General features: G+C 32.4%; 2 protein-coding genes and 1 long non-coding RNA gene across 3 annotated transcripts; 1 reads left to right on the forward strand and 2 right to left on the reverse strand.

Moving 5' to 3' along the window:
* Positions 1-3392: 3392 nt before the first annotated feature.
* Positions 3393-4073, reverse strand: LOC145332340 (uncharacterized). Its single transcript, XR_013884163.1, has 2 exons — positions 3967-4073; positions 3393-3731 (listed from the first exon to the last, which is right to left on the reverse strand). It is a non-coding gene; the product is annotated as an uncharacterized LOC145332340 (long non-coding RNA).
* Positions 4074-4377: 304 nt separating this feature from the next.
* Positions 4378-10714, reverse strand: LOC145331129 (putative peptidylglycine alpha-hydroxylating monooxygenase 1). Its single transcript, XM_080175757.1, has 9 exons — positions 10595-10714; positions 9655-9756; positions 9067-9195; positions 8078-8226; positions 7896-7982; positions 7683-7760; positions 7261-7333; positions 6200-6301; positions 4378-4454 (listed from the first exon to the last, which is right to left on the reverse strand). Exons 1-9 carry the CDS (start codon positions 10677-10679, stop codon positions 4378-4380), a joined length of 882 nt encoding a protein of 293 aa, XP_080031883.1. The 5' UTR covers positions 10680-10714.
* A 2962-nt stretch (positions 10715-13676) lies between these two features.
* LOC145331130 (uncharacterized) lies at positions 13677-26662 on the forward strand. Its single transcript, XM_080175758.1, has 13 exons — positions 13677-13726; positions 17586-17685; positions 19070-19128; positions 19971-20030; positions 21339-21377; positions 21779-21838; positions 23212-23294; positions 23543-23653; positions 24209-24330; positions 24810-24966; positions 25217-25268; positions 25556-25612; positions 25751-26662. The coding sequence occupies exons 1-13, from the start codon at positions 13719-13721 to the stop codon at positions 26370-26372; spliced, it is 1530 nt and encodes a 509-aa protein (XP_080031884.1). The 5' UTR covers positions 13677-13718; the 3' UTR covers positions 26373-26662.
* Positions 26663-27621: the final 959 nt, after the last annotated feature.

The raw sequence follows: 27621 nt of genomic DNA on the forward strand, positions 1-27621 counted from the left end.
GATATTCAAATAATCAACAGCGTAGCTTTTCTATAACAGTGTTTGGGTCTTTACATCCTTAATGTAATAACACTCACACCATTTTTTCCAAATATTTTTTCAAAACTATTGCTTTATATTATTTTTTCATAAGAATTTATTTATCTCGTTATTTCTGTGCTGTATATGAACATAATTATTCTTGTTTAATTAAAGGAAAACCTATATGTGTCGTTTTTTACGATTTATTTAATAAATTATAAGTTAATGAATTAATTATTGAATGCAATTATTCTAATTATGATTAGAAATTCTTTCATTATTTTAAAATCGGATTATTATTATAATTATAATTTTTATTGTTATTCCTTATCCTCTTCATGTAATGAGTTCGAATCTAGGTGTTTTGATGTTGATTATGGTTCCTACTTCTATTCTGTTAGATGTGCTTATTCAGTTAGAGTCGGGGGAATGCCTTCGTCCATATAAACAGGCGCAAATCATTATCATGCAAAGGACTTCCAGACAAAGGTCATTCAATCAATGAGTTGGTTGTCTGATGCATGTTTCTTAACCTACCACCCCAGATGTTTGGACAGATAAGAAGAGATATGGCTTCCCTTAGTTAATTTTGTTTGTTGTGTGGTATGCTCCTTACTTTACCCAGCTAAAGTGTAGCTTCGCTCCTCCCGCTCTATGTCACTTTTGTCGATCCCCTTGAGCTACGGGAGCAGCCGTTGTAAATATCCCCCCCGTCTAATTTATTATGTTGTTGTTTAGCTATCCAGCCCTAAATGTGTGCTTGAATCAATATTTAATTACGAACCCCCGAGGCTACGCAATATATCTCCTTAATACGCCCTCATGCACTGAAGTCTTATAAGTTAACGTATTAATGTATATGTTCAATTTTATTTACATTAATCTTATTCATCAATATTTTTTTATTAAAATATATGTTCTGGCTTTATTGTAGCGAAGCTTCTGTTTGAGTATTTGTGTCTGTTCTTCTGTCTGTTTGTTCAGAAAATCTAAGTGAGTCCATTTTATTACAAACCCTTCAACATATAAATAATTGTGAAAAAGTGAGAAAATTTATTTCAAATATTTTTTTCTTTCCTTGTTTCTCTATTTCTTTAATAATTCCAAATGTCTGTCCGTAAGAAGCTAAGTTGGGAAAACGTGATTTTCTCGGTTCCTATTCGAGATACACGGCTGAAACTTCTTGTCACTTTTCCCATCACTATGGAGCATAATCAACTATAAAACCTCCATTTTCTTTTAATTTAACCAACCACTGCACTGCACTGAATTAATTTGAAAAATATTCCGTGGTTTCTAGTTATCATTAGAATAATACCTTAATTTCTGCATAATTTTCCATTGAGCTATCTCTTTAAAACCTTGTAATAACCAAGTGTAAGGAAAATTAAAGTATACATAAATAGAGAAACTCATTCATAAGCAAAGTTTATTTGGTGTGTCATCACTTTCTCCTAATCATCTGATAAACAAATTTATATTACTGCCAAAATTTGAAAAGCACATAAAAAAATTTACAAACAAGTATTACAAAAGAATCAACTAATTCCCAATGTCAAATCAAATTCCATTTTCCACAGAGTTATAGTCCTAAATTTAATAAGAAATCCAATTCAAGCTTAATTAATGGCAATAAGAGATCAATATTGAATTAGTGAATTCACTTACCTCCCAAGAACACAACAGCTCGAGATCTCGCCCTGTGAAGCGGTTGTTTTTTAAACACCCTTTAATAATAATGTCTAAATGGCAACCAAATGGTTGAAATTTAAACTTACTAATTAACCATTTAGAACCATTTTTGTTATATTTTTCTTCTATTAAACTGGTTTTTTTTGTGCGGATGAAGTGACACACCAGTTTATTTACTTTCTTCAAACAAATAAACAACGAGAATAAGCTTATTTCAAAGTAATATACAGGAATAGGTCAATTAAAGATTAATTAATTGCTCCTTGATCAGTGTAATCTTCTCAAAAAAAGGAGAAACCTTTTCAATAACATTTGAAATTTAAATGTAAGGTTGCATTGGATATGTAAAATATTTACACTATTTGCCTAGATTTTTTTTATCAAATTCAATTAATAATGTAATGTCTATTACAAAAAAATACAAATAGTCTAAATATTAAAGAAAATATCAACATAAGAGTCATAACAGGTGCGTCCAAGCTTTTTATTTGGGGTAAAAAAAAATTAAGTGCGGGGTAAAATGGCGCGCGAAGCGCTCCGCAAATTTATTTTACCCTCCCCAAAATTTGTTTGGGTCATAATATAATTTACATCCATAGATGTCCAAGAGTTGGGACAAAGTGCTTTTACCCCCTCGGCCTCAACATTTTTTCAAAAGGCATTTGATTGCTCCTTTAAACTCTACACCCCCCCTCAAAATAAAAAGCTTGGACATCCCTGTGTACATTATATTTTTAGAAAACTGTTGTTTCAATCTAAAAAACTGTTTTTAAGTGTTGCATTTCTTCATTTATTGTGAAAATGCCAGTATTTTTATTAGAATACAAAAAAATACAAGTAAAAAGTTATTTCTCCAGATTTATTATCCCTTGTCCCTGATTAAACAGAAGTCAAATATAAATTCTAAATAAATAAAATTATTAAAGATATTTTACAAAATATTCAAAGTTCAATTAAATTCATTACAAATATTTGATATTAAATAAATTCAGAATTTTCCAGTTATTTTAAGGGATAGGACAAAGGCAATTGTCAATGTACATTGTACATCTCCAATCACATTACACACAAGTACCCCTTGAGTAGAAACGTTTGGATTTAGTTGTTGGTTATTAGACCAACCGCTAAATATTCAATAAAAGTCCCCAACGTTGTTTAGCCATCGAATAAGAAAACGTTATCATAAAACTTTAGTGTGATAAACATTCCAATGTCCCATACCTCCCTGATTATCGCAGTAACTCTATACCTTTGTTCTTTTTGTTTGTCCATACGTCCGTTGCTACGTCACTCTGATAAAGTAAGGTACATAAAATAACTGTAGAATTTTTTTTTATTCTTTTATGTATTCTCATTTTCTACTTTTATTATGTTATCGTGTTATTACTGCGCTACCAAGGAACCAAAGATCGTAGATAACTTGATAAAACATACTATTTCACAATTATTTAAAAGATCATACAAAAGAACAGAGACCAATGTTGTATTTTGCATATTATTTCAAATAGGGGTCCACCATGAGTTTCACAAATATTCTAAAATTAGTTTATTTATCAGATCGAATATACTATAAAATAGTTTTTAAAATTTTAAAGATTAATTAAGATTAAAGATTAATTTAAATTTTTAATATTTAAGCATGCTATAATCTTACTAGGAAGCTAAGTATAATCTTAATATTATTTTTATATCTCTCTGATAAATAATATTCTTTTAATAAAATTTAGGATTTACCTAGCAGTACATAGGAAACATAATTCAAATAAATTATAATATTTTGAAAACTACATGGTAGAAAATTATGATTTTGTATTTCTTTTGTTATGTTAAATTTTCATATCAGGTTCCAGATAGAACAATTCATTTTTGTGTAAATTTATAACTATAAAATCAGTTCAGCTACTCTATAACTAGTATATGTTCTTATTCTAGATATAGTATTGATTCTTCAGGAATATATTCAAGGCCAAAACTTTCCCAGGAAAATTCTGGAGGCCCTTGGTTGGTGCACTGTTGACCTAAAAAAATATTTTTACGGATTTTTTTTAAAACATCATAAAATAACAGCATTTCAACCTTTCTGTTTTTTTCCAAAATATATAATTTTTAAAGGCAAACTATTCTACCAATAAATGTACATTTTTTAAATCAGATATTTAATTTTCTTTAATGAAAATGATATGAAAAGCTCCTGAGAAAAAGTTGAAAATCTTTATTCTTTGTTTGTGATTAGTGATAAAGCAGATAAAATACCTATGGCTTCCAGCTTACCGCTGGCAGCAGCATCCTGCAGGTTCATACCCTCCAGGTCAACAGAAAAATAAATAAAGACATCACACATCTCCATCTTACTTGTTAAACCTGGATATTATTATGAATACCAAAAAAAAGTTGCAATTCTAATATTATGACCAATATGTCCTTAAATTTATAGGTGGGGGAGGGGGAGGAGTGTTTATCTAGCCTATAACCCAAAAATAATAACCAATAGAAATTATTGAAATAATGAGGTACAAGTTCTTACTACACATTAAAACTTACACAAAATACCTTTAGTAAGAAATATTCAAGAGAGTCTGCATAACATTTTTATTTTAGTCGGGGGTATATACCCTCCCCCCCCCCTTCCTCCCAAAGAAACTCAAAAAAAATATATTTTATTTGTTATTTGGTATATTTTCCTTGGGGAACTTCTGTTTTACCATAGTTTTCAAAAATACACCTGGCAGCTAAAACATCACCTAAAATAAATAATTATATTTCTTTGTAAGTAGCAAAGAAACTTTACATGCAATGTCTGTCTGTTTTAATTGTTTTATTATTTACTACCGTCTTTGCCCTCTTGGGGCACTTGAAGGATTGGGGGGGGGGGGGGGGGGGGGTGAAAAAAATTTTGGTGGGGTCATTTCTTTCTAGAGGTTATTTCTCTCCCTAAAAAAAGTTATAGACCTTTCCAGGACCAAGACCCATGAGAAGCTTCACTATAAAGAAGAAACATATTGGGCCACTTGCGAGTTTTTTCGGCGAACACAGACAGACATACAGAGTGATATCCAGATACTTTTATATAAGAATCAAGTTTTTTATATTAATCTTGTAACTTCCGATTGTTTTCTTTCCCTTTGCTTCTCTCCCCCCCCCCCCCCCTCCTTTTTATATCTCCTGCAAATGACCAATCTTTTTAACATATAACTTTGCAAGCTATGGATACATGCATTCTTTTTTTTTAATTGTCCATTTCAAGACAATCCTGCTAGACTTGAAATTAATCCTAATGAGTTGACAAAACTTTTTTAGAAGATACCAAGAATAATTATTAGAACAAGGATGACAACATCCATAAAAGCGAAGCTCTGAAACGGTAGGACAAACGGACACTAACACTTGTATAGTGTCAGAACTGAATAATTAGAATGCGAATGTATAAGAGTCAAAGCAAAATTGTAAGTAAATTTGTTGAAAAACTGCTTGATACAGGATAATGTTTATGGACATACTTACATTTTTAGGACCGACCCTAATTATAGAAAAGCTTCGCTTTTAAAAATAGAAATAGACATTTCAGCACTCGGTAGCTTTGAGACAACAAACTAAATATAAGTCACAGGAAATTGACGTTATATAACTTATGAAATCTAATAGCCGAACTTATAAGTGGTTAGCAGTTGGTGGGAAAGTCATGCGGATTGTATACCGGACACTTCGTAGTTTTAGAGTAGCTGCGCCACAAAAAAAAACATTTTCTTTCAATTGATCCGGGTATAGGTCATTGGAAAATAAAATAAAGCTTCTTAATTTATATTGTCTGTAAACAAAGTTTCTTTGTACTTTTTGTTACGAAAATTGGGCCATATTATTTTTCTTTTACCCATCCCTTATTTCCTGGTTGTTACCCTTCAAAGAAACACTTTTCAAATATAGAAGTATGTGTTTAGAAAATCCCTGATTTGGCATAGAGAATTATCACCCCTCCCTCCCTCTTTACTCTACTCCCACCGAAAGTGATTTTTATTTCAGTAGAAAAAATTACGTTAAGTAAAGCTCTATAGAGTTAAATTTCCCCGAGAAACCTTTTTTTACAGATGGTTGGGGGGGGGGGGGGGGGCTAACCAAGTCAAATTGGTTGTTGATCTGTTTGTGAAGTAAAAATATTTCTCATTCTAAAGATTGCAAAAAAAGTTGCAAGTAGGAACTTTTATTGAACAAAAATCAAGTACGTATGTGTAAATTTGTAACTTTTAGATTTATTTTAAATTTAACTTTTATGTTTTATAGGTAGTGCGATTTCATACAGAAGTAGCGAAGGATATTGATAAAGCTTGGGATAGAAGCTAAATACTTTTATTCGAATATCCAATTTAAAACTAAACTAATTTGTTCTCCATTATAGCGAAGCTTCTTATAGGTCCAGGGGAAAATTTATTGTCTAAGAGAATGACACTGTGATATTTAAATCATTCATCTTAATTTTAAAAAAAACTTTAACCTGGGGACATTTTTACATTATCCACTGGCAGAAAAGCTTGCGGCTGTCTAGGATCTGAGCGTCCTAGTTGGGTCCAGTTATCCAACTCTTCAATTTTCCATCCTTTATAGTTAAATACGTGAATGGATTTCTTTGTCAAAGAGCAGTAAGTCCCCCCCCCCCCTATTGCTCTCTCACTATTTAGAAATCCAATATTGTGTGTGTAACTGTTTTACGAAAAATGAAAATCAAATTCTAATTCTAGATATTTGAAATTAAAATGATTAAATAAACTAAATTAGGATTTTCTTTTTTTTACATTCTAACAATTAAAAACTAATCAATAATAAGATTAAGAAATTTAACTAGAATGTGTCAAAAAACTCTTTTTTTCAATTGAATCAATAAAAGATAAAAGTATTCAAATGATAGTACAAAAAGTTAAAAGTTATTGTTTTTAAAACAAGGATGACAACATCCATAAAAGCGAAGCGCTGAAACGGTAGGACAAACAGACATTAACACTTGTATAGCGTCAGAACTGAATAATCAGAATATAAATGTATAAGAGTCGATGCAAAATTGTAAGTAAATTTGTTAAAAAACTGCTTGATACAGAATAATGTTTATGAACATACTTACATTTTTAGGACTTAATTATAGAGTTACTTCGCTAATAATAATGTACTTTATTGTCCCAGGAATCAGTATACTAAAAATCAGATCAATCGGATAATTAGATCACATAAAAATTTGTTGTTAAAAAAGTAAGAAAAATCAACATGTTTAAAATGGACGTACGGACATTTTGGTGATGATTATAGAGTTGTTACGCTTTTTAAATCGTACCTAACTACTAGAGGAATCACCATGCAAAGTTTAAAATCGATAGTACAATTCTAACATGCCTAAATTAACGAAAAAAGCTATTCGTTACGGACGGACGTACGGACAAACCTAGCCTAATTATAGAAAAGCTTCGCTTGTAAAAATTATTGAAATCATTCAGGTACATAGAGAATGAGATTGGTGAATTGTTTTTAAACTAATGAATTTAATCTGAGTTTATTGGTCAGTAATACCTGAAACTAGCTTGCCCAACCTATGAGTGTGTCCCAGGTATGCAAAAGCCTCAAGATCTGCAGTACCACCAACCTGTAGGAACAAATTATTTACTCAACCAAAAATCATTTTAATTAGAAAAAAAGATTACTTTTAAGTTTTTTTAATTGGGTCTTTTGAATTTAGATAAAAGAGATGATTAAGATTCGTGATTTAAAATCTTTACTTAAATACATATTTTGAATAAGTTCAAAAGTTGAATAAATCAAAATATATTTTTTATACATCTATTAGCATTGTTAGGGAAGGTATAGAAAATTGGAATTTAAAAGTAGTCCCAACTTTGTTTTACCCTTTTAAATCAGGAGTATAGTTGAAGTTTCAGAGAATTTTATTCAAGTTACTCAGAAGAGGGAATATTTGAAATTAAAAGTCATAATACCTGACATAATGAATCCCAAGCAATTTTAGATTCTGGAGGTATGACACCATGAACATGTAAAGACATTACTCCAGCTACCTGTGTATAAAAATATGTATTGATACATTATTATTTATCAAAAGTCTTCTTAGATTTTTCAGCTACCAAGAGAGTAAAAGGTGACTAGTTAATGAATTTAACAATCATGTAAAGTTTAAGATTTTTAATTTAAACCTTTGATGTTTTCTGATTTGTGTAGCTAACTTTCAGTCCTGACCAATCTCCATCCTCTTCCAAGCCAAGAGTGCTGTAGTAATGAACCTAAAATTTTTTATCAAGATATTGTTCATTTTGTACCAATTAGGTTGCATCAAAATGAGTGCAAGGAAGCTAATTTGTTATAAGATTTTGTCTACCTGTAAAACTAGATGTTTAATATTTGTGTCAAGTCCAACAGGAACACTTGTATCCTCTGGCATGTGAATACCATCAGCTCCAAGTGACCACATGAATAGGGTCTGGCTGGCGTTAGATCCAGGACAGGCAGATCCTGGGCTGGATATACCTGACATAAAACAATTTCTAGTTTCTTGAAGTGTCTAGTTTAATATGTCTTCAAATAATGTCTTGCGTGGGGGTGTGGCACTGCTGCAGCCTCAGGGGTTCGGAATTACGAGTGTGTGAGCAGACGTGTTGACCTCAATAATAGATAAGCTTCGCTAATATATTCTTAACAATTTAACTAAGGGTAGATTTCCAAATGGATGTTTATTTGACTGAAATCACACAAATACTAACTACATTAAACAACAAATAATAATACACGGAGTTAGGGATACATATAAATCAAAATAACATGGCAAAGATATAACATAAAATGATAATTAGGCAAGGCTGATCTTCTCCCTGCATCGGGAAGGGGAGCAGCAGATGGATATTGATCAAATACACACATCTAATGCACAATAACTATACAACAACCTAAGTAATTATATTGGGGCATTTACAACGCCTCCTCCCGTAACTCAAGGGGATCAACAAAATTAAACATAAAGCTGGAGAAGCGAAGCTACAATAAAGCCAGGTAAAGTAAAGAGTATACTACACTTGCATATAGTCAACACGTAGAGCATCTGATCGTCGTCAGGGAGGTAATAGGTAGGCGTTAAAAAGGGTTTCTACTGCTGCTATGACAGGTGAACGACATAAATAGTTAGAGTATGGGGAATGTCTTGGCCCATAAACAGGCGTAACATATTACCACGCACAGTTAGGACTTCTCAGACAAAGATCGTGCAATCAAAGGGTTGGTTGTCTGTTGGATGTTACTAAATTGGCGTTAGTGTATTGCATCCCATAGTGGATGTATTGCATTAATTCTAATATCATGCTTGCCGAATTTTACCTGGTTCACTTAAAGATCCTCCACAGTTCCAGACATTGTTGTTGTCCACGAGGTTCATGTCAACAGGAGCATCACAGCCAACCAACATCATGTGGTGCACACGGCTCATGTCAGCTTCTGGCTGGAATCCTTCAAAATGCATTACATATAACGTCTCCATATAGTCCATATAGTCTAAGAATGCATAGATGGCTTGGTGTAGATGTTTTTTGTTTAATTTTTATTGTTGACTCTTTAGCATTCATTTTGATTTTGTGCTACCCTGTTATGTACAGATTTTGATAAGGTACTGCATTTCATGTACAAACTTATAACCCTAAGTTTGGCTTACTAATTATTTCTTTGAATCTCCCATTGGTGGCAACTACTACACAAAAATACATTTGCATTTGAAAATAGTGGCAACAATATATACAATAGGCAACAAAAAGGTGCGGGAACTAATATTGAAGTTTTGCTGAATAATTACACTTTTTTGCTAATGTTTTTTACCCAGGGCACAAATATGCATCTCAATTTGTAGATAGTAGCTAAACTCACCTGACTTTTTATGGATTATGTGTGATATGAATACAAAAAGTGTCTAACCTGTTATGTATAGATTTTGATTTGGAACAGCAACTCCCGTACAAAGGTACGACTCTGAGTTTGGTAAGGTTGGATGAATACCAGGCATATGAATAGGAAATTCTAAAAATAATCAAGAATATATTTTCTCGTATTCATTCGAATCCGGTGGATAGGAACCGGTTCTCATCCATACGAAAAAACTATGTCTAGCATCGTATTACATCCAGCTTTCTACGAATATAGAAATTTACGATAATAAGATTAAAACCAGTTTTTTAGCCGGTGCCTCAGGCACCTCGGGCTAAAAAACTAGTTTTAATCTCATAATTGTACTTTCTATATCCGCGGAAAGCCGTTTATAATACAATGCGAGAAATAACTATTCCCGTATCGCTCCGAAACCGACTAATATCCGGTAGATTAGAACCGGTTCTCAGCCATACTAAAAAGTTATGTCTAGCATCGTATTATATCCAGTTTTCTACGAATATGAAAATGCACAATCATAAGATTAAAACCATTTTTTAGCCCGTGCCTTCGGTATCTCAGGGCTAAAACTGGTTTTATAGCCCAATCTTACAATTGTACATTTTATATCCGCGGAAACCTGTTTATGATATGATGCAAGAAATAAGGAGGCGGGTAGATTTTCGGGTGTTTACATTTTACTTTAGGTTAGGTAATATTGGGTTTAGAGTAGCTCTGTAGGTTAGAACAAGGCAATTAAAGCCTTGCAGGATTAAGACCTCCCTGATGAAGCTATGCAAGACCCCCCCCCCCCTATCTACAATTTATTTCAAATTAGGACGGGGGGGGGGGGGGACTGTGTTAGATATGCATTCTGAGAGAAAGTACCAAACCTTCTTTTTGTTTCCTCTTTAACAAATATTTTGAACTTGTAATATTTTTTGAATTGTTTAAAAGGAAGTTAATAAAAAAAATATTTAGAAAAACTTACCATATTCATTATTCGGCAAAAGAGCTTCTAAACTAAAATCACAAAATAAAACTATATATAATACAGTTAAGTTTATTTTTATCATTTTATTTTATATTTTGTTCTTTCAAAAAGGTGTAGAAAGTAAAACTGAAATGAAATTGAGATGTTTATAACAGTAACTTTGTGTTAAGCACACAGTTATAAAAAGTTTCCCTTGGTCCTACTTTTAATGTCCAAACAACAAGGACATTTATGTCCGTGACATGCAAATACAGTGAAAATAAAAAGGAAAAAGTAAATCCTTATACAAAAGTAACAGGATGTTAGTGTGTCTATAGTTAGGATATCGCTGACTACTGAACTGATATGGATCTCCTTTTCACTGAAACTTCTTAAGTTAATAAATATTTAGAGGGAGGATACCTCAATCCTCGAAGTAGAAATCACCCCGAGAAAAATACCTCCAACTTACTTTTCAAATCCGCCAACAATTTTTTCCTTTTCTATGTTTTAGTAACCTTATGACCCTAGTGGGGGCCATACTGTTTAGTTAGAGAGTAGCTTGGTCACTAAATATTTCACATACACACTCACATACACACACACGCATTCGTCAACGGCTTTCACTTTTTCACAGTTTGTTTGTCACAATACTTTATAATTACGACTAGAGTGGTTGCGCCCCTAGCATCTAGGGGCTATGTATTTTAATAGGAATAGAAGGGGGAGAAAATAGTTTAAAACCAGCCAATGAACTAAAACTTTGGAATTATGTAAAATTTTCTAAAATGGTGACTCAAGCAGTTCAGTGGTTAATAATATGTTAACGGTCAGAAATAAAAAAAAAATACTTTTTTTTATATTATACTAGCGGCTTGGGAGGGTGATGATAATCTCCGTAAACTTTTATAAAATTTCCCAGAACCTATAAGAAGCTACACTGTAAAGAAAGACCATACCAGTTTAGCGGTTAGCACAGACACAGACACAGATCCTTTTACTTTTATGTAAGGATTATTAATTGTTGCTTCGTCCTTGTCCTCTAAGGGGGGGGGGGGGAAGGTCATGAAAAGGGAAAGAGGAGGAAATATGTAAATTATTTCAGAATTACTATCATCCCCTTTTTTAATGAGATCAGAAGTGTGCACAGAAATTTCATTTGTGTGAAGCATGCTTAAAAATCAAGTAAATTTTGACACCTCCTTAAAAAGAAAATTTCAGGGTGGTGTAAAAAAAATATTTCAGGAAGTTGTAAATAGATTATAAACGTGGGAAGTAAGGGAAACTGCAAATATATAACACACCTTTTGGAAATTTTAGGTAGGAGGGTGAAAAATACCCTATATTTTTTGTCGGGGATGATGTTGAACACCCCCCCCCCCCCCAACACGCCCACGTATTGTAATTCAATGTAGGTAAATGAAAAAGAAAATGTCTGGCCTAATCTACTTAAGATATTACAGTGTACAATAATTTGCCATTGAACAATTTATAAATCCCCCCTTTTAAAGAAACAAGAATTATAACATTCAAAAAGCTAGGCACAAAAAAAAACATAGGAGCAGCCAAAAATAGATTTAAATCGTAATAAACATTTATTTGACGTTATTCAGTGGAAAAAGTGATTATTTGAATAACAAGACGCAGTTACATATTGAAGAAGTTATTATTATTCATTTTTTAAAACATAAGCCTAGTTCACAAAAGACCTCTGGAAATTTAGGTTGACCTGAAGAAGCTTTAGGTTGACCGATTTTGTAAAGCATTTGTTAGTTGTACTTGTTTAGGTTGACCTATTCGGTCTTCCTCTAAAAGTTGTTTGTGAATAGTGTCTAATCGTCAAAGGAATGGGGAGTTAACATTAAATGTAGCATTTTAAAAAAGTATTTTTTGAATAAATGATCAAAGGATATATTGTTAAACGCTTGTACATGAAGTTAAGCTAAGCTACTAAAAATTTAAAATAAGCTTTTAAGGGGACGGGGGAGGTATAATATTTCTAACAGTAATTTATTAATTCTAACAGATTATTTTACGCTGTATTAACATCCTCATCTTTAAATAAAAAAGACTAAATTTGTTCATAAATTTTGTTTTTTTTCATAAAAAAACGAAATGAAAAGTGAAAAAGATCAAATATCATTATATTATTTACAAATATTACATTATGTATATTCCAGTATGGATTTAATAATGAGGATTAACATCCGCTGGATACTGGGCCATTAAGAAAAAGACAATTTTCAACGAATAATAAGAAATAAATCAATACCAGTTTGGTTGGCAAAGCCTTCGGCCACCCAGGGTCCACTAAACTGGAATTAATGTTGCTTTCAACTGTCTGCATAAGGCTGTTTATAATACGATGCGATAAAAAACATGAATAAAAAATGAAAGTAAGGTCGTTGAAATAAAGCAAGTCCCCAAAGTTTTATAATAACGTTTTCTTATTCGTTGGCTTAACAACTTTAGAGACTTATGTAAATTTTGATTGGTTGGTTTATTAAGTTGAGTGTTCAATCTTTTCAACCACTAATTTTACGCTACAGAAGGGGTAATTTTGGCTATCATCATTAGGGATTTAAATCAATTTATCGGCTATTGTCTTATCCCTTTAGATCGCTGAATACTTCTATCTATCTTGAATATGACGGTTAGTCCATTAATCAATACTAGAGGCCTCTAGGGGCACTTGAGAAGAGGAGAGTGGAATTTGGAATTTTTTTTTTTTTGGGGGGGGGTTAAAATTTTTTTTTTTGGGGGGGGGATTTTTCATTTTTGAGGGGGTTGGGGGTGTCCCATCCCCCAAGAAAATAGTTATAAACCTTCCTGGGACCTATGAGAAACTACCCTGTTAAGGAGAACCCGATCGGTTCAGTGGTTAGCAAGATCCTTCGGTACAAACACACAGACACACATCTTTTTACTTTATTATAAGGATTGAGACAATAACAAAACATATTTCCCCCCCTTAGGACAGACGAACAGCCATACAGACAAGATAGATACGCTTCAAAAAAAAGTGTCTAAAAGGACAATAATGTATTGAAATTTAATTTATTTGTTATTGAAATGTGATATTTTTATGTTCTGTTTAGAGGGTATCGTAATTGTTTTTGTTCTTCTCATCTGGCTTTACTCCATGATAAGGTATAGTAGGAGTTTTGGGTATAGTCCTTTCCACGACATCCCTTTATAAGGAGCGATTCTTCGTATTTTTAAAATGGCTTTTTATAGGCTATTTTAGGTTAGGTTAGGTTATATTGTGTTAGGTGATTGCCCCACAGGGTTAGGTAATTGGCCCCGCAGGGTTAGAGCCCCCCGCAGGGGCTAGAAATAGGAGAAAAGCTACTGTGAAAAATACGAAGAATCGCTCCTTATGGAGATATGTCGTGGAAAGGACTATACCCGGAGTTTTTAATAACAAAGCTATTCTATAATTAGGGAACGTCTGTCCGTCCGTGACGGATAGCTCTTTTCGTTAATTTAAACATGTTACATGTTGTGCTATCAATTTTCAAACTTTGTATGATGATTTAATAAAAGTTAGGTTTCGTTTTGGAAGCGTAGCAACTCTTTAATCGTTACCAAAAAGTCAATTTAAAACATGCTAATCTTAAATTATTGTATAATATAATTATCCTATTCATCTGATTTTTGGAATAATGATTACTAGGACAACAGATTACAGATATATTTCATATTCATTATTGCTGCTCTACTTATGAAAAAAACACTATTTTTAATACCAATAAAATAAAAAAGGAGAAAAAATGTAATATCTATACGAATTCTTATAGAAAAAAATTGTAAAAGATTTTGCACATTTTTCCCCTACGTTAAATATTTATTTATTACATTCTTAAATAACTAGTTGCTTCGCCTATAGTTTCTAGGATTTTATAAACTTTTGTATAGTCATTTCAAATGATTTGAATAGGTTTGGATTTATTTTGCAAAATAGTCATAAGAAAGGCTAGGTTAAGGAAGGGTAGTTAAGGTTTAATATAGTTTTTTTAGGTTTAGCCCCGCAGTGGTTAGGTTACCTTAAGGTTTTTATCCCCTTGCGGAGGCTAGGGTGAAATTAGTGGGTGAAATCCCGTGTGGGTAGAATCGTTTGTATCAAAAATCAAAATAGCCCCCAAAGTTTCATAATAACGTTTTCTTATTAGTTGGCTTAACAACTTTAGGGATTTTTATTGAATTTTTATTAGTTGGCTTATAACCACTAATTATTGATATACAGAAGGGGTAATTTTGTGTATAATCATTTCATCTGCTTTTGTCTTATCCCTTTATATCCCTGGATTAAAATTTTCTTAAAAACAGTGGCGTGCAGAGGCTTCCCCCCCCCCCCCCCCTTCACGTCTCTACCCAAAAGATTATTAGCCCTGAAAGGGATATTTTCATTTTAATGTTTATTTTTACTATTGTATTTATTTAATTTTAGTCTAATTTTATAATGATTTTATAACTTTTTTTTATTGAGTTATGAAATATCTTTTTTTACATTTTTTCATTATTTATTTATCTGTATCTCGGGAGGAAAAGATTTTGTAATAATCTTATTAACATCCTCTTTATCTTTAGTGGAACACTTTACTTCTACCTTTTACAACTTTTTTGCTGTTAAAAGATCAACATAAGGGTGCAATGTCCCTGCAATTTAGAATGATTGGAAAAAGGGGGGGGGGGGAGAAGATTTAAATTACAATTCAAAAATGAGACAGCTAGACAAACTAATATGAACAACTATAGAGTGGTAGAATTTAAAAGTGACCAAAATCTGCTCGAGAATTATTAGGACACTAGCACCTGTGCCCCTAGCATATAATGCCTCTGAATTGTTTGTGGTAGAGAGTGGGAGAAAACCAGCCAAAAACTTAAATCCAAAAATAAAATAACCTAAAATCATAAGTGGAGCTTCCCTAAACCTTAGAACCCCCATATCATCAGTTCAGTAGTTATTGAAATCTTAAGCTTAAGACAAAATGAACTTACTGCTTTATATAATAGGATAGCTATTACTCTAAAACTTTATAATGTATACGTGTGGACTTACAGGTTGTGAGAATATAATTACTAGATTTTGTTAGATATACCCTTTTGTCATAAGAATCTCCATACAAAGCTTAAACGACTATGCTTTAATTAGCGATCAGAGCTATTCAAACCTTACCTAAATCAGGACCTAAATAAAGAAAAGCTTCGCTATTAATATTGGTATTTCTCAATTAATATTATCCTAATCATAAAAAGAAGAATAACGTTTAAAAAAAATTGGATTAATACGTATACTTACAGATTAATTACTTATCTTCCATTATCCTATGCCTGTTCCCTGATTTCTTGAAGAAAAGATTAATTAATCCACCAATGTCCTATCACTATATTTCTAGGAATCAATGTAAATGGGATTACTATGTTCTTATGGATTAAGTATTTCCTGTATTTTGATGGCTTAATAAGCCTTTCAATGATAGAAATAATTAGAGAGAGAGAGAGAGAGATAGAGGTAAATTGAGAGAGAGAAAGAGAGATAGATAGAGAGAGAAAGAGAGACAGAAAGAGAGAGTTAGATAGATAGATAGAGAGAGAAACAGAGAGACATATAGAGATATATATAGAGTGAGAAAGATACAGAGATAGAAAGAGGTATGGAGAGAGAGAGAGAGAGAGTGCGAGAGGGAGAGAGAGAGGAGAGGGAAATATAGTTAGAGAGTGCGAGAGGGAGAGAAAGAGTTAGAGAGAAACAGAGAGACAGTGAGAGAGAGAGAGATATATAGTTATATATATAGAGTGAGAAAGAGACAGAGATAGAGAGAGGTATGGAGAGAGAGAGAGAGAGAGTGAAGAAAAATAAGGAAGGGAGAGAGAGAGAGAGAAAGTTAGATAGAGAGAGCATTTTAGCAAATTTATTTACTATTGAATTTTTAGATTTTTACAATATTTTATCGTTTTTATGTATTTTCAATTTTTTACTTTTGCAAGTTGGTTGAAAAATTAAAGAATAAAATTATATGAAATTTGTTATAAAGATACTTTATTATTACGTAATCCTTTTCACTTTACTCGAATAGTTTTAACCTAATGATAAGGATCTAATAAACGTATTCAAAGTTTTTGGACCAACAAATGATAGAAAGTGTTTATAAAACATTCACAGTGCAATGTATCCTTCATAACATAAAAAAAAAGATAAAATAGCTGATAGAAAATCTGTAAAAACGTAGTATAAATTCAATAATTTCTTTTTTTGATGATTAAGATATTTGATAAATTCTATTATTTATAAAATACATATTTTTAAATGCAAAGCTTCCCTAATTTCTATATGTCTGTCTGAATATTCTGTGAAAAAACATGATTTACTCTGTTACTATTAAAGATAGACGTCTGAAAGTTTTTCAAAGTTTCGTTTAGCTGAAATATGACATGCATACGTTTTCAGTATATCCTTTATCATAAGTATCTTTAGCATATTTTAAAAAGGCATATATTTTTTACTTCTTCCGCTAATTTAAATTCAAGTCATTCTATAATTCGGTATGTGCCTTCTTCCGTCCATTATATTAGTAGTCTTGTATTGTGCTGTTGAATCTTTGCGTGTAGTGACTGTTTTCGGTGTTGTTTATCAGATAAAATCATTGAAAAATATTTTTTCGTAGTTCTGTGCTAAAGTAGTAAGATATATGTGTCTGTTCAATTGTAATTTTGTGTAACTTGGCTTCTTTTTAGATTTTTAATGATTTGATTGTAATTTACAGAACAGCTTTCCACGGAAATTAAAATAAAAAATAAGGTTTTAAAAGTTTTGATGTACATAATTTTTTAGTATGGCTGAGAACCGGTTCTAATCCACCGGATATTAATCGGTTTCGAACCGATACTGAAAAATAATTTCTATACATTCCATGGTGTTTGTATGTCTGTAAACATAACAAAAAACATCTTATGATTTAAAAAAAGGGCATCAGTTTTAATAAAAACTAATCTTGTGTTATTTTAGAATATTCCGTATTTGGCAGAGAACATTGAACTTTAATGGAGATAGTCACAAGTTTGGTCTTGGTGGGAAGGATAATGTTCTCAACTGGGCAGTTGTTCAGGTTTAACTTATTCTAACATTTATTGATAGTTATTTCTCGTATATATTCGAATCCAGTGGATAGGAACCGGTTCTCTAGCATCATATTATATCCAGCTTTCTACGAATATAAAAATGTACAATCATAAGATTAAAAAAATCATAATTGTACATTCTATATCCGCGGAAAGCCGTTTATAATACGATGTAGCTTTCTGTAGAAGATGATTAAAGTCCCTCAACAGATTATGACGTCGTACGATAGAATAGGCAATAAGAGGCCAGCATAAATTTTACCATTGGTCAATTACAGTGTATATATACTGGCCTCTCATTGCCTATTCTATCGTATGACGTCATAATCTGTGGAGGGACGTTAATCATCTTCCTTTCTGTAGATGTTAAAATGAAAAATCATAAGATTAAAACAGGGGACGAAGGTATGGCTAACAAAACTAGTTTTAATATTATGATTTTTATTAAAATATTCGTACAAAATGATGTTTCTAATTCACCGGATATTAATCGGTTTCGAAGCCACACAGGAAATGTTTTTATGTTAATTTGGAGGAAAGGGCAATGTTTTCAATTGGGAAGTTGTTCAGGTATAGGTCATTCTTTTTCTTAAATCTGGAATAGATTTTTAAAAATCGTCCAAAGTATAACCAAAATCGATCAAAATGGTTTTTTTTGTTATGTTACATCTTATATTACTATTTTGCCAGATTCCATGCGTGGTCCTAATCGAAAAGAACACCTCACATGCAAAGCAGTATGCTATTTTTACCTGAAGAATATTTTTTTTTCTTATTTCGATGGATGGACAATGTCCTTAATTGAGCAGTTATTAAGGTTTAAGGTATTCTATTCAATATGGGACTAGGGATCTTAAGGGATATAACTATGGAAGATAAATTGGTGTGCAAATGGTGGTAACAAAAACTACTCCTCATGTAGATTAAAATTATTGTATGAAAAGTTTGGTCACTGTCAGTTTAGAATAAACCACCCCAAACAATTTTGGGAGGGGTATTATTGGGGACATTTCACGCAAAATATAAATTTTGCACGTAGGGTCAGGGAAAAGGGAATGTGATTCTGACAAACAATTCTAAGTAAAAATTTCCCCTCAACCCCCTTTCCTTTTTCTCCCCTTCTTACCCACTTCCCTTGCAGTTACACCAAACAAGTTTTACTCCAACTTTACTCCAACAAAATATTTAATTTTTGGCAATTTCAAATGGAATTAGTTGGTTAAATAGCAGCCCCTGCGTAGGGTAAACATTTTTTTTTTTTTGGGGGGGGGTTAATTTCCATTTCCACCCTCCCCCCGAATGTAACCTATTCATTCTATTTGTAGTCCGGCTATCAACATTAATACTGTAGTGGAATAATATATGATTTAGATGAGGAGAATGAGAGATAATTCCAACAAGATACCCATGCATGTTGGTCATTCATTCAGGTAGCCTCACATTTCAAGCAGCTCATATATAAAAAAAAATGACGTCATACAATGCCAATGACCAATGAAAGGATAGTAAATATTTTAGCAATGGTCAATTACAATTTATACTGGCCTATCATTAGTCATTTTATTGTATGTAAAACTGCTTCCCATATTTTTAATAGTCAATTTAATCTAAAAGTGTTTGTGTCTGTCTTTCTTCCTGTCTGTAATGTTAGGTTAGGTCGAACTTCCCTTCCCCTCTATTGTCCATCTTTTTCCCTTTCCCTACCATTTCCTTATCCCAGCCATCCCATCTCCTTTCCTTAACTCTCCCTACTATTCCCCTCCCCTTTTACTATATCTCTCTTTCCTATTCAATTTCACAAATCTTTTTACCTTCCCCATCACTTACCCTTCACTGCAACATACAAACTGTAATATAATACATATGTATACTGTTGTGATGATCATGGATTTTAATCTCCAGTTAGTTGATCAGTGGCATAACTAAAGATTGTAAAAGTAGGATGTAGCCAAAAAGGGAGAAATGCCATGCAATGTGCATTACCATGCACAGTACAAAGTTCTATTCAAATGGCATATACATGATTTGTTTACGGGGGTTGATAATGATCAGGGAGATTTACTTGTACAGTGTACACCAATAGCCAATAACATGCTTAGAAAACCTAGATTTAGCTGTAATATCATTCTTAGACACACAATTTTCAATACAATTCAAGTCAATTATAAACTTTGATCCCAACAAGTAATGGTAAAGATTGTGAAGCTAGTAATTACAAAGATCTTAATGGACACACACACAAACACACAAATGCAAATACTTTTGTGTTTAGGTCCAGTATTAGAAGAATATCATTGAGATACCATAGAGGACTTCAGCAACCCAGGAACAGGTATTCAGTACTCACAGTTATCCAACAGCTGAGATCAGCTGTTGCTACTTTGAAAGCAAGCTGCTGAAAATAAATTAATGAGAGCGGCTTAATCCAGGGAGGGATGGGACATTTTGTGAGGTAATTTAGTGTATCATCATTGGAGATGCTGTCTAAAATGGTGCAAAAAATGGGGACAAATTTCAAATTGATTTGACGGGGCTGTTTATTTACGTCACAAGTGAGGGGAAAGAAAAGGGAAGGAGGAAAGAAACCCCCTAGAAAAGAGATGGGGGTATGACGTCACACGCCAAAACAATTTGAAATTTGTCCCCATTTTTTGCACCGTTTTAGACAGCATCTCATTGGAGATGTACAACTATCTTTCATTCATTGTCTTATCCCTTTTGATCCCTGGGCTTAATCTTATGCTGGATAGAGAAAACAAAGCGTTTGATGTGGCAATCTATGAAATAATCCTTTTATATAAAGTAGTAAGCTTTTTTTGTCTGTAGCGAAGGATCTCGCTAACAGCTGAACTGAGATAGTTCTCCTTTACAGGAAGCTTCATATAGGCGGGTTTATAACTATTTTGGAGTAGGCTATGTCCACCCTGCAGAGGAAAATCCATCAATTTTTTTTTACTTTTTAAAAAACTAAAAGTAGCGTAAGTCTACTCCCACCCCCTCAAGAGCCACTAGAGGCCTCTAGGGGCGTAACTGCTAGCATAGAAATAAGTGAATTCTTTGGTATTTTTAAACAACACAGTTTTAGAAATTTTCATTTTGTCAAAAAAAATGTGTTCCATTTAATCAAATTTTAAAATTTTGAATAGTTTAAATTGAAATTCAGCTAATATTATCAATTTATATTTTCTTCAAACATAGCTACTCTTTATTTTAAAATGTATGTCTGTCCATCTGTCCCATAGAGAGCTATGTTAAAGCAGCAAAAAATTACAAAGATTAGTGAAAGCATAAAAATAGCCTATACAAAGCTTTCTTAAAATGGTTCAAGGTTCAGTGGATAAACAAATTTTAGCAGTCAAAGAATAAAACCATACTACATACTTTATATAATAAGACTAACTATGTCAATGAGCTTTGCTACTTATGAATGTTGTCATTAATGTTATTTTTTTTATTTCAGCTTAGTAACAACTGTTTCTCTAAAATTCTTTAAGAGGAAACAATTACATCTTGTCTTCTGAATCTTTCAAATATTCATTTTAATAATGGGTGAATAATACATCAGTTATGGATGATTTTGTTGGGCCTGTTTAAAAGTTTTATATTATTGTATTAGGTATATTAATTGATATATTTTAAGGGATGAAAGGAGAAGAAAGGGATATGATCCAGAGCTTGGGTAAGTTGTCTTTTCTTTGGGGAGAATTAATTTGCTTTCCCACAATGTTCCTGTAAAGCAATGAATTCCCTTCCCCATCTTTTTTCAATGAAAATAAAGTAAGGGCGGAGTGGTATTTTTTCCTATACCTAACTACTGTAGAGGGCTCTGGCCCACCAACCTTTAGAAAATAGAATACATGTATATTGTGAGCGGTTCTCGCATGCCTTTACAAGAGGTTTCTCCCAACAGGCTTATATATTTATCCCCCATACCCAACCCCTCCTTGACCCTGGAGGACATATAGACCTATTTCTGAGGACTATATTAGCAACCTCAATTGAATACAAAACTCCCCTATCACAATATCCACTTCTTATCAATCCATTGATAATATTCAATTAAATTTGTATTTTATTTAGTTTTTGTGACATACGGGAGGAGGAGGAGACACAATCTCTGTGTAACAGCACTAGACAAAGGTAAACTAGAGAAACACTATCACTGTGTAACAGCACTAGACAAAGGTAAACTAGAGATATACAATCACGGTGTAACAGCACTAGACAAAGGTAAACTAGAGAAACACAATCACTGTGTAACAACACTAGACAAAGGTAAACTAGAGAAACACAATCACTGTGTAACAGCACTAGACAAAGGTAAACTAGAGAAACACAATCACGGTGAAACAGCACTAGACAAAGGTAAACTAGAGAAACACAATCACTGTGTAACAACACTAGACAAAGGTAAACTAGAGAAACACAATCACTGTGTAACAGCACTAGACAAAGGTAAACTAGAGAAACACAATCACTGTGTAACGGCACTAGACAAAGGTAAATTAGAGAAACACAATCACTGTGTAACAACACTAGACAAAGGTAAACTAGAGAAACACAATCACTGCGTAACAGCACTAAAAAAGGTAAACTAGAGAAACACAATCACTGTGTAACAGCACTAGACAAAGGTAAACTAGAGAAACACAATCACTGTGTAACAACACTAGACAAAGGTAAACTAGAGAAACACAATCACTGTGTAACAGCTCAAGACAAAGGTAAACTAGAGAAACACAATCGCTGTGTAACACCACTAGACAAAGTTAAACTAGAGAAACACAATCACTGTGTAACAGCTCTAGACAAAGGTAAACTAGAGAAACACAATCGCTGTGTAACAGCACTAGACAAAGGTAAACTAGAGAAACACAATCACTGTGTAACAGCTCTAGACAAAGGTAAACTAGAGAAACACAATCACTGTGTAACAGCTCTAGACAAAGGTAAACTAGAGAAACACAATCGCTGTGTAACAGCACTAGACAAAGGTAAACTAGAGAAACACAATCACTGTGTAACAGCTCTAGACAAAGGTAAACTAGAGAAACACAATCACTGTGTAACAGCTCTAGACAAAGGTAAACTAGAGAAACACAATCGCTGTGTAACAGCACTAGACAAAGTTAAACTAGAGAAACACAATCACTGTGTAACAGTACTAGACAAAGGTAAACTTGAGAAATACAATCACTGTGTAACAGCACTAGACAAAGGTAAACTAGAGAAACACAATCACTGTGTAACAGCTCTAGACAAAGGTAATCTAGAGAAATACAATTACTGTGTAACAGCACTAGACAAAGGTAAACTAGAGAAACACAATCACTGTGTAACAGCACTAAACAAAGGTAAACTAGAGAAACACAATCACTGTGTAACAGCACTAGACAAAGGTAAACTAGAGAAAAACAATTACTGGTCTTGGTTTATTTTATTTTATTTAGATGTGTACAGTCCAGAGCATCAGCAAGTTGGGTGTCTCTAATTTATACAGGAATTTTATTTAGATGTGTACAGTCCAGAGCATCAGCTGGTGGTGTGTCTACAGGATTTTATACAGGAGTATCCTCTGATAGACTTCATTATCTAGGTAAATTAAATTTAATATTAGTTGAAATTTTGCCACTTCATTTCAATAACCTTAATAAATTATAAACTAATTATAATCTTAACATAATTAGACTATCTTAGTATATTTGAAATATTTAGACCCCAAAACGATAGAATTATTGTGCAATAACTGTCAGTACATAAAGATATCTGACAAAACTAAACCAATAACAAGAACTTCATAAGATTTTAAAAATATATCCTGCTCCAGTAATAATTATATTCCAGGTTCAGATTGGATCCATCCTGCAGCAGCCAGCAGCAACCTGTCCTTGTCTCATTCCAACAGTAAGCTAGCAAAACATGTCTCTGATATCTGTCTCAATAGGATAAACTCAGGTATTAGGCAGATGAAATTAGAATCACTATTTTGGCACAATTTATTGGTTTATATTATTGTATTGGAATACTTAAAAGTAGTAAAGGCTGATATTACAAATATTTTCACAGGAAAGCTAATTTGTACCATTATCTTATATGAAGGAATAGTCTATAAAACCACTAAGTTATCATCCATGGGACGTTGTTTTCTGGTTCAGTGAGGTATGAGGTTCAGAACCTTACAAAAAATACATAAAGAAATTCTTGATCAATAGAAAATTTCTTGGTAATGAATTTTACCTGACTTTATCCAGAGGAATATTTAAAACTCCTGTAACAAGCTTTTTACATAGCTGCAATATGAACCATTCTTGATTATTAGCTCATCATATATATACCAATTACCTATCTACTAAGACTTGTTAATCTTTGTGGTTTGTAGATAAAATTGGATAATCAATGATATATATTTTTATTAAATTTTAGCTCTTGTCTAATTAACTGCAGTTCAAAATTTAGGCATGAAAATTACAAATCATATCTTGATATAATAATTTATAAAAAAAATTTCAGGTAAAAGTTTATCAGGTCAACAAGTAAACAAGTCCTTCTCAAGCTGTGATCAAATCAACAGGTATCCATTGTCCAGTAACAACCATCATTCATCTACATCCAGACCAAGAAATCAGGGAAATGTCCATTTCATAGATTTAATTATACATTTCTTTTTTTTTCTGCTACTTTTGAAAACTATTTTATGTTTAGAATTGTTCTTTGCTGTACCTATTTTTTTTAAAAAAGGATGCTCAAAACTACTTAAACTCAACACCATTCATATTTTTTTAGATGATATGCTCCTCTTCTAGTATTTTTCTCTCTCACTGACTCACTATTTCTATACTCCTTACTTTAACTTAATATTTGCTTAAAATCTTGTACACGTTTCTTCAAGTTTTTTCTTTTTCTTATAAATTATGTTTTGAATTTTTAACCATATATTATATTATTCTCAAATTTTAGATTTTAATTTTTAAGGTCACTTGTCTTTCTTGTTGTGTCTTGTCTATGTGTGTGCAGATTTGTTTATTTGTTTGTATTTAAACATTTATTATTGTTTCTAGACTTGTTTTACATTATGCTACATAAAATCAAAAATGGTCATTTTTCATTACAGAACCATAACAAGTTTGCCAGCAGTCACAGTAGTGGCCAATTACTGAAGCGTGCTGGCAGTCCTGGGGCAGGAAGGCAACACCGACGGTCAGCTGACAGTAGCCAGCTGTTTTATGATATTGCAACTAACTACCTGGCAGCAAACAGTTGTGGACTAGGTAATGTTGACAAAAAAATTAGATAATAAACAATTATACCAATATTTGTTAGTGGTGAAAACTACTTAATTCAAATCCTCAATAGAAAAATAGACAAGTTAGAAACAGAAATAATTGGTATAGAGATTTAAATTTTAAAGACAATATTAATAAAAAGCTAACTCATAAAGACAGCTAGACAAACATACTTACTGCTGATTAGTGGTCAAAAAAGTAATTGATAAAGTATTGATAATAAACAATTATGCAGGGTATGGGAGTAGTAGTCTTCTTTCAACAAAAAGTGATACAAGTCCATACAGGTAAAAGCAAATTTATTTGTAAATTTACAAAGTCAACAATTTTGAAAAGATTTTTAATTAATGTATTTTCTAATAAAAATGTAATATTGAACAAAAATAATAAATATTACATTTTAATACAAATAATTGCATAAAATATGCCATGTTGTTTAGAATCCTTACAAGTTCAATATTTTATTATCATTTAATATTCATATTAGCATATTGATAGTTCATTTATAATCCAAATTTATAATCATATTAACAGAATTTGTGTATTTGTTATAATGAATTTGTTCAATTTATAGGTATAGAAACAGTCTGCCAGTTGCATCTGAAGTTGAAAAGTACCATCAATCACCCAGGTTAATTATTTACTGAAATTTTAATACTATTCATCTAATCTGGTCATTGTGGTCATTTAGTTCAAAACTAGTTAAAACAGTTTCAACTACTTTAATTCATATTTTAAATAATAATTATAAATTGCAACTATGTTTTAGATTCTCTAAGCCTGATCTCCAAATAATTCTGCATGAAGCCCCATCAATTGAACAAACAGATGATTACCTACCAACTTTGCGCTATAGTAACAATCAATCAACCAATGTGTCCCAGAATACACTTGCTTCAGAGTCAGAAGCTGAACTTGCCACCTACTTGGCTGCCATTTCTCCATGTCTGCATGAAAAAGAAATTCACTGCGAAAGCGAGTGTGGCATTCTAGAGCCTTCATCAGCGCTTATGAATGTTGTTAGCTCAGCTTCGTCATTAGTAAACCACCAGTTGTATAACCACACAGAGTGCGGCATTTTATGCGCATTACAAACAGGTTTACCAACTAGTTACGCCTTAGAATCAGAAAATGTAATATTTGACAATCATGTTAACTCTGGCTGCAGCAGTAATGTAATAGATGGATTAAATCAAATCAATAATGACGCAATTGACAGATTAAATCCCTCTGGAGATGATAAGATCTTGCATGTGTCTCAGTCGGGTTATTCGGTGAATTTATTGAATTCCTCCGGGGATAAGGTGGATCCTCTGTATAGAATGAGAAAACAGACAGCCACTGCAGACTCGCAGCAGTTATGTGATGTGAAAATCCATTCAGATGTCTAGATTCTTTGAAATCTTCAAGGGATGGATTTTTCATACTTTTGTTATCAAATATTTCCAAAATCATTAATATTCAGATTAATTTTGATTTTTATAAACCAAAACTGTATTATTTAACTTAATTGGCTGGCAGATTATTTCTTTATGAAAGAAATATCCCACTTTGTTAACTGATAAATTGTAGTATTTCTCAGATTGAAATGTGTCAAAATGTATGCTTTTGTATAGTATAAAAATTATTACAATTTAGTACACTTGAAGCTCATGTTACACTTTTTTTATATTTGGTTTAATCTAAGGGCAACTTTTTATTTTGATTTCTAAGTTTTAGAATAAATCTTGATAATTTTTTTTTATATATTTGGGAGTTAGTTAGGTCTCAATAAATCTTGATAAGTTTTTAAATTTGGGAAGAAGTTAGATTTTAGGAGGCACATAGAAATGTTTTACACTATAAAACACCATTTTTCGAGCAACTTTAATTAGGGCTCGGAAGCCGCAGGTTTGAGTCAGGTTATACTTTCAGCTGTATTGCAAAAGTTTGATTTCTCTGACGCTTACAGGCGGCTGACGCGCGGCTGCCGAGTCCAAACTTTGATTTAAACAAAACATTTTAATTCTAATAGCTTCACCGCTTGTATTTATTGGCTTTCAAATAAAATTGGGGTGATGTTCAATCTTTAAAATCGAGGAGGGGGGGGGGGGGGGGGCATCTTTTGGATTATTCTCCGCATATAAGGTACAAGTCTACTAAAAGCCTATAAGACTAACATTTTTTAAAAACCAAATAGTTACAGTGGTTACAGAGATTTTTTTATTTCTATTAGTATAATGCTGAAAATTACAGTATTTTTCATTTTGTCAGATATAAAAGTTAATGATAATGGAAAGGACAAGGGACAATGATATGAGAAAAAAAACATAATCTAACTTGTTATTATGGACCTCATTTATTGGTTAGTTCGTTCATCCCGTAGGAGGGGAGGGGATGGAAGGGGTAGATGGGATGGAAGGGGTTTACGGTTTTTCTTCAGACAGCTGCGTGCATTCCTTTTTTCGAGAACACAAAAATCTGGTGCACTATCCATGTTATAATAAATCCATTGGTGTACTTGAGTTGCATTATCTCCTATCCTATGCAGATTGTGCAATCATCAATAATTCTAAAATTGATGATCTATGCTTTATTGACTAATTTTCCCACTGATAATTTTTAAAAGAGAAGCTTTTCTATAATTAGGGTCGGTCTGTC

Source organism: Acartia tonsa, chromosome 11 (genome assembly GCF_053477335.1).
Source record: "Acartia tonsa isolate MP-2025a chromosome 11, ASM5347733v1, whole genome shotgun sequence".
In the NCBI taxonomy this organism is placed as follows: Eukaryota; Metazoa; Arthropoda; class Copepoda; order Calanoida; family Acartiidae; genus Acartia; species Acartia tonsa.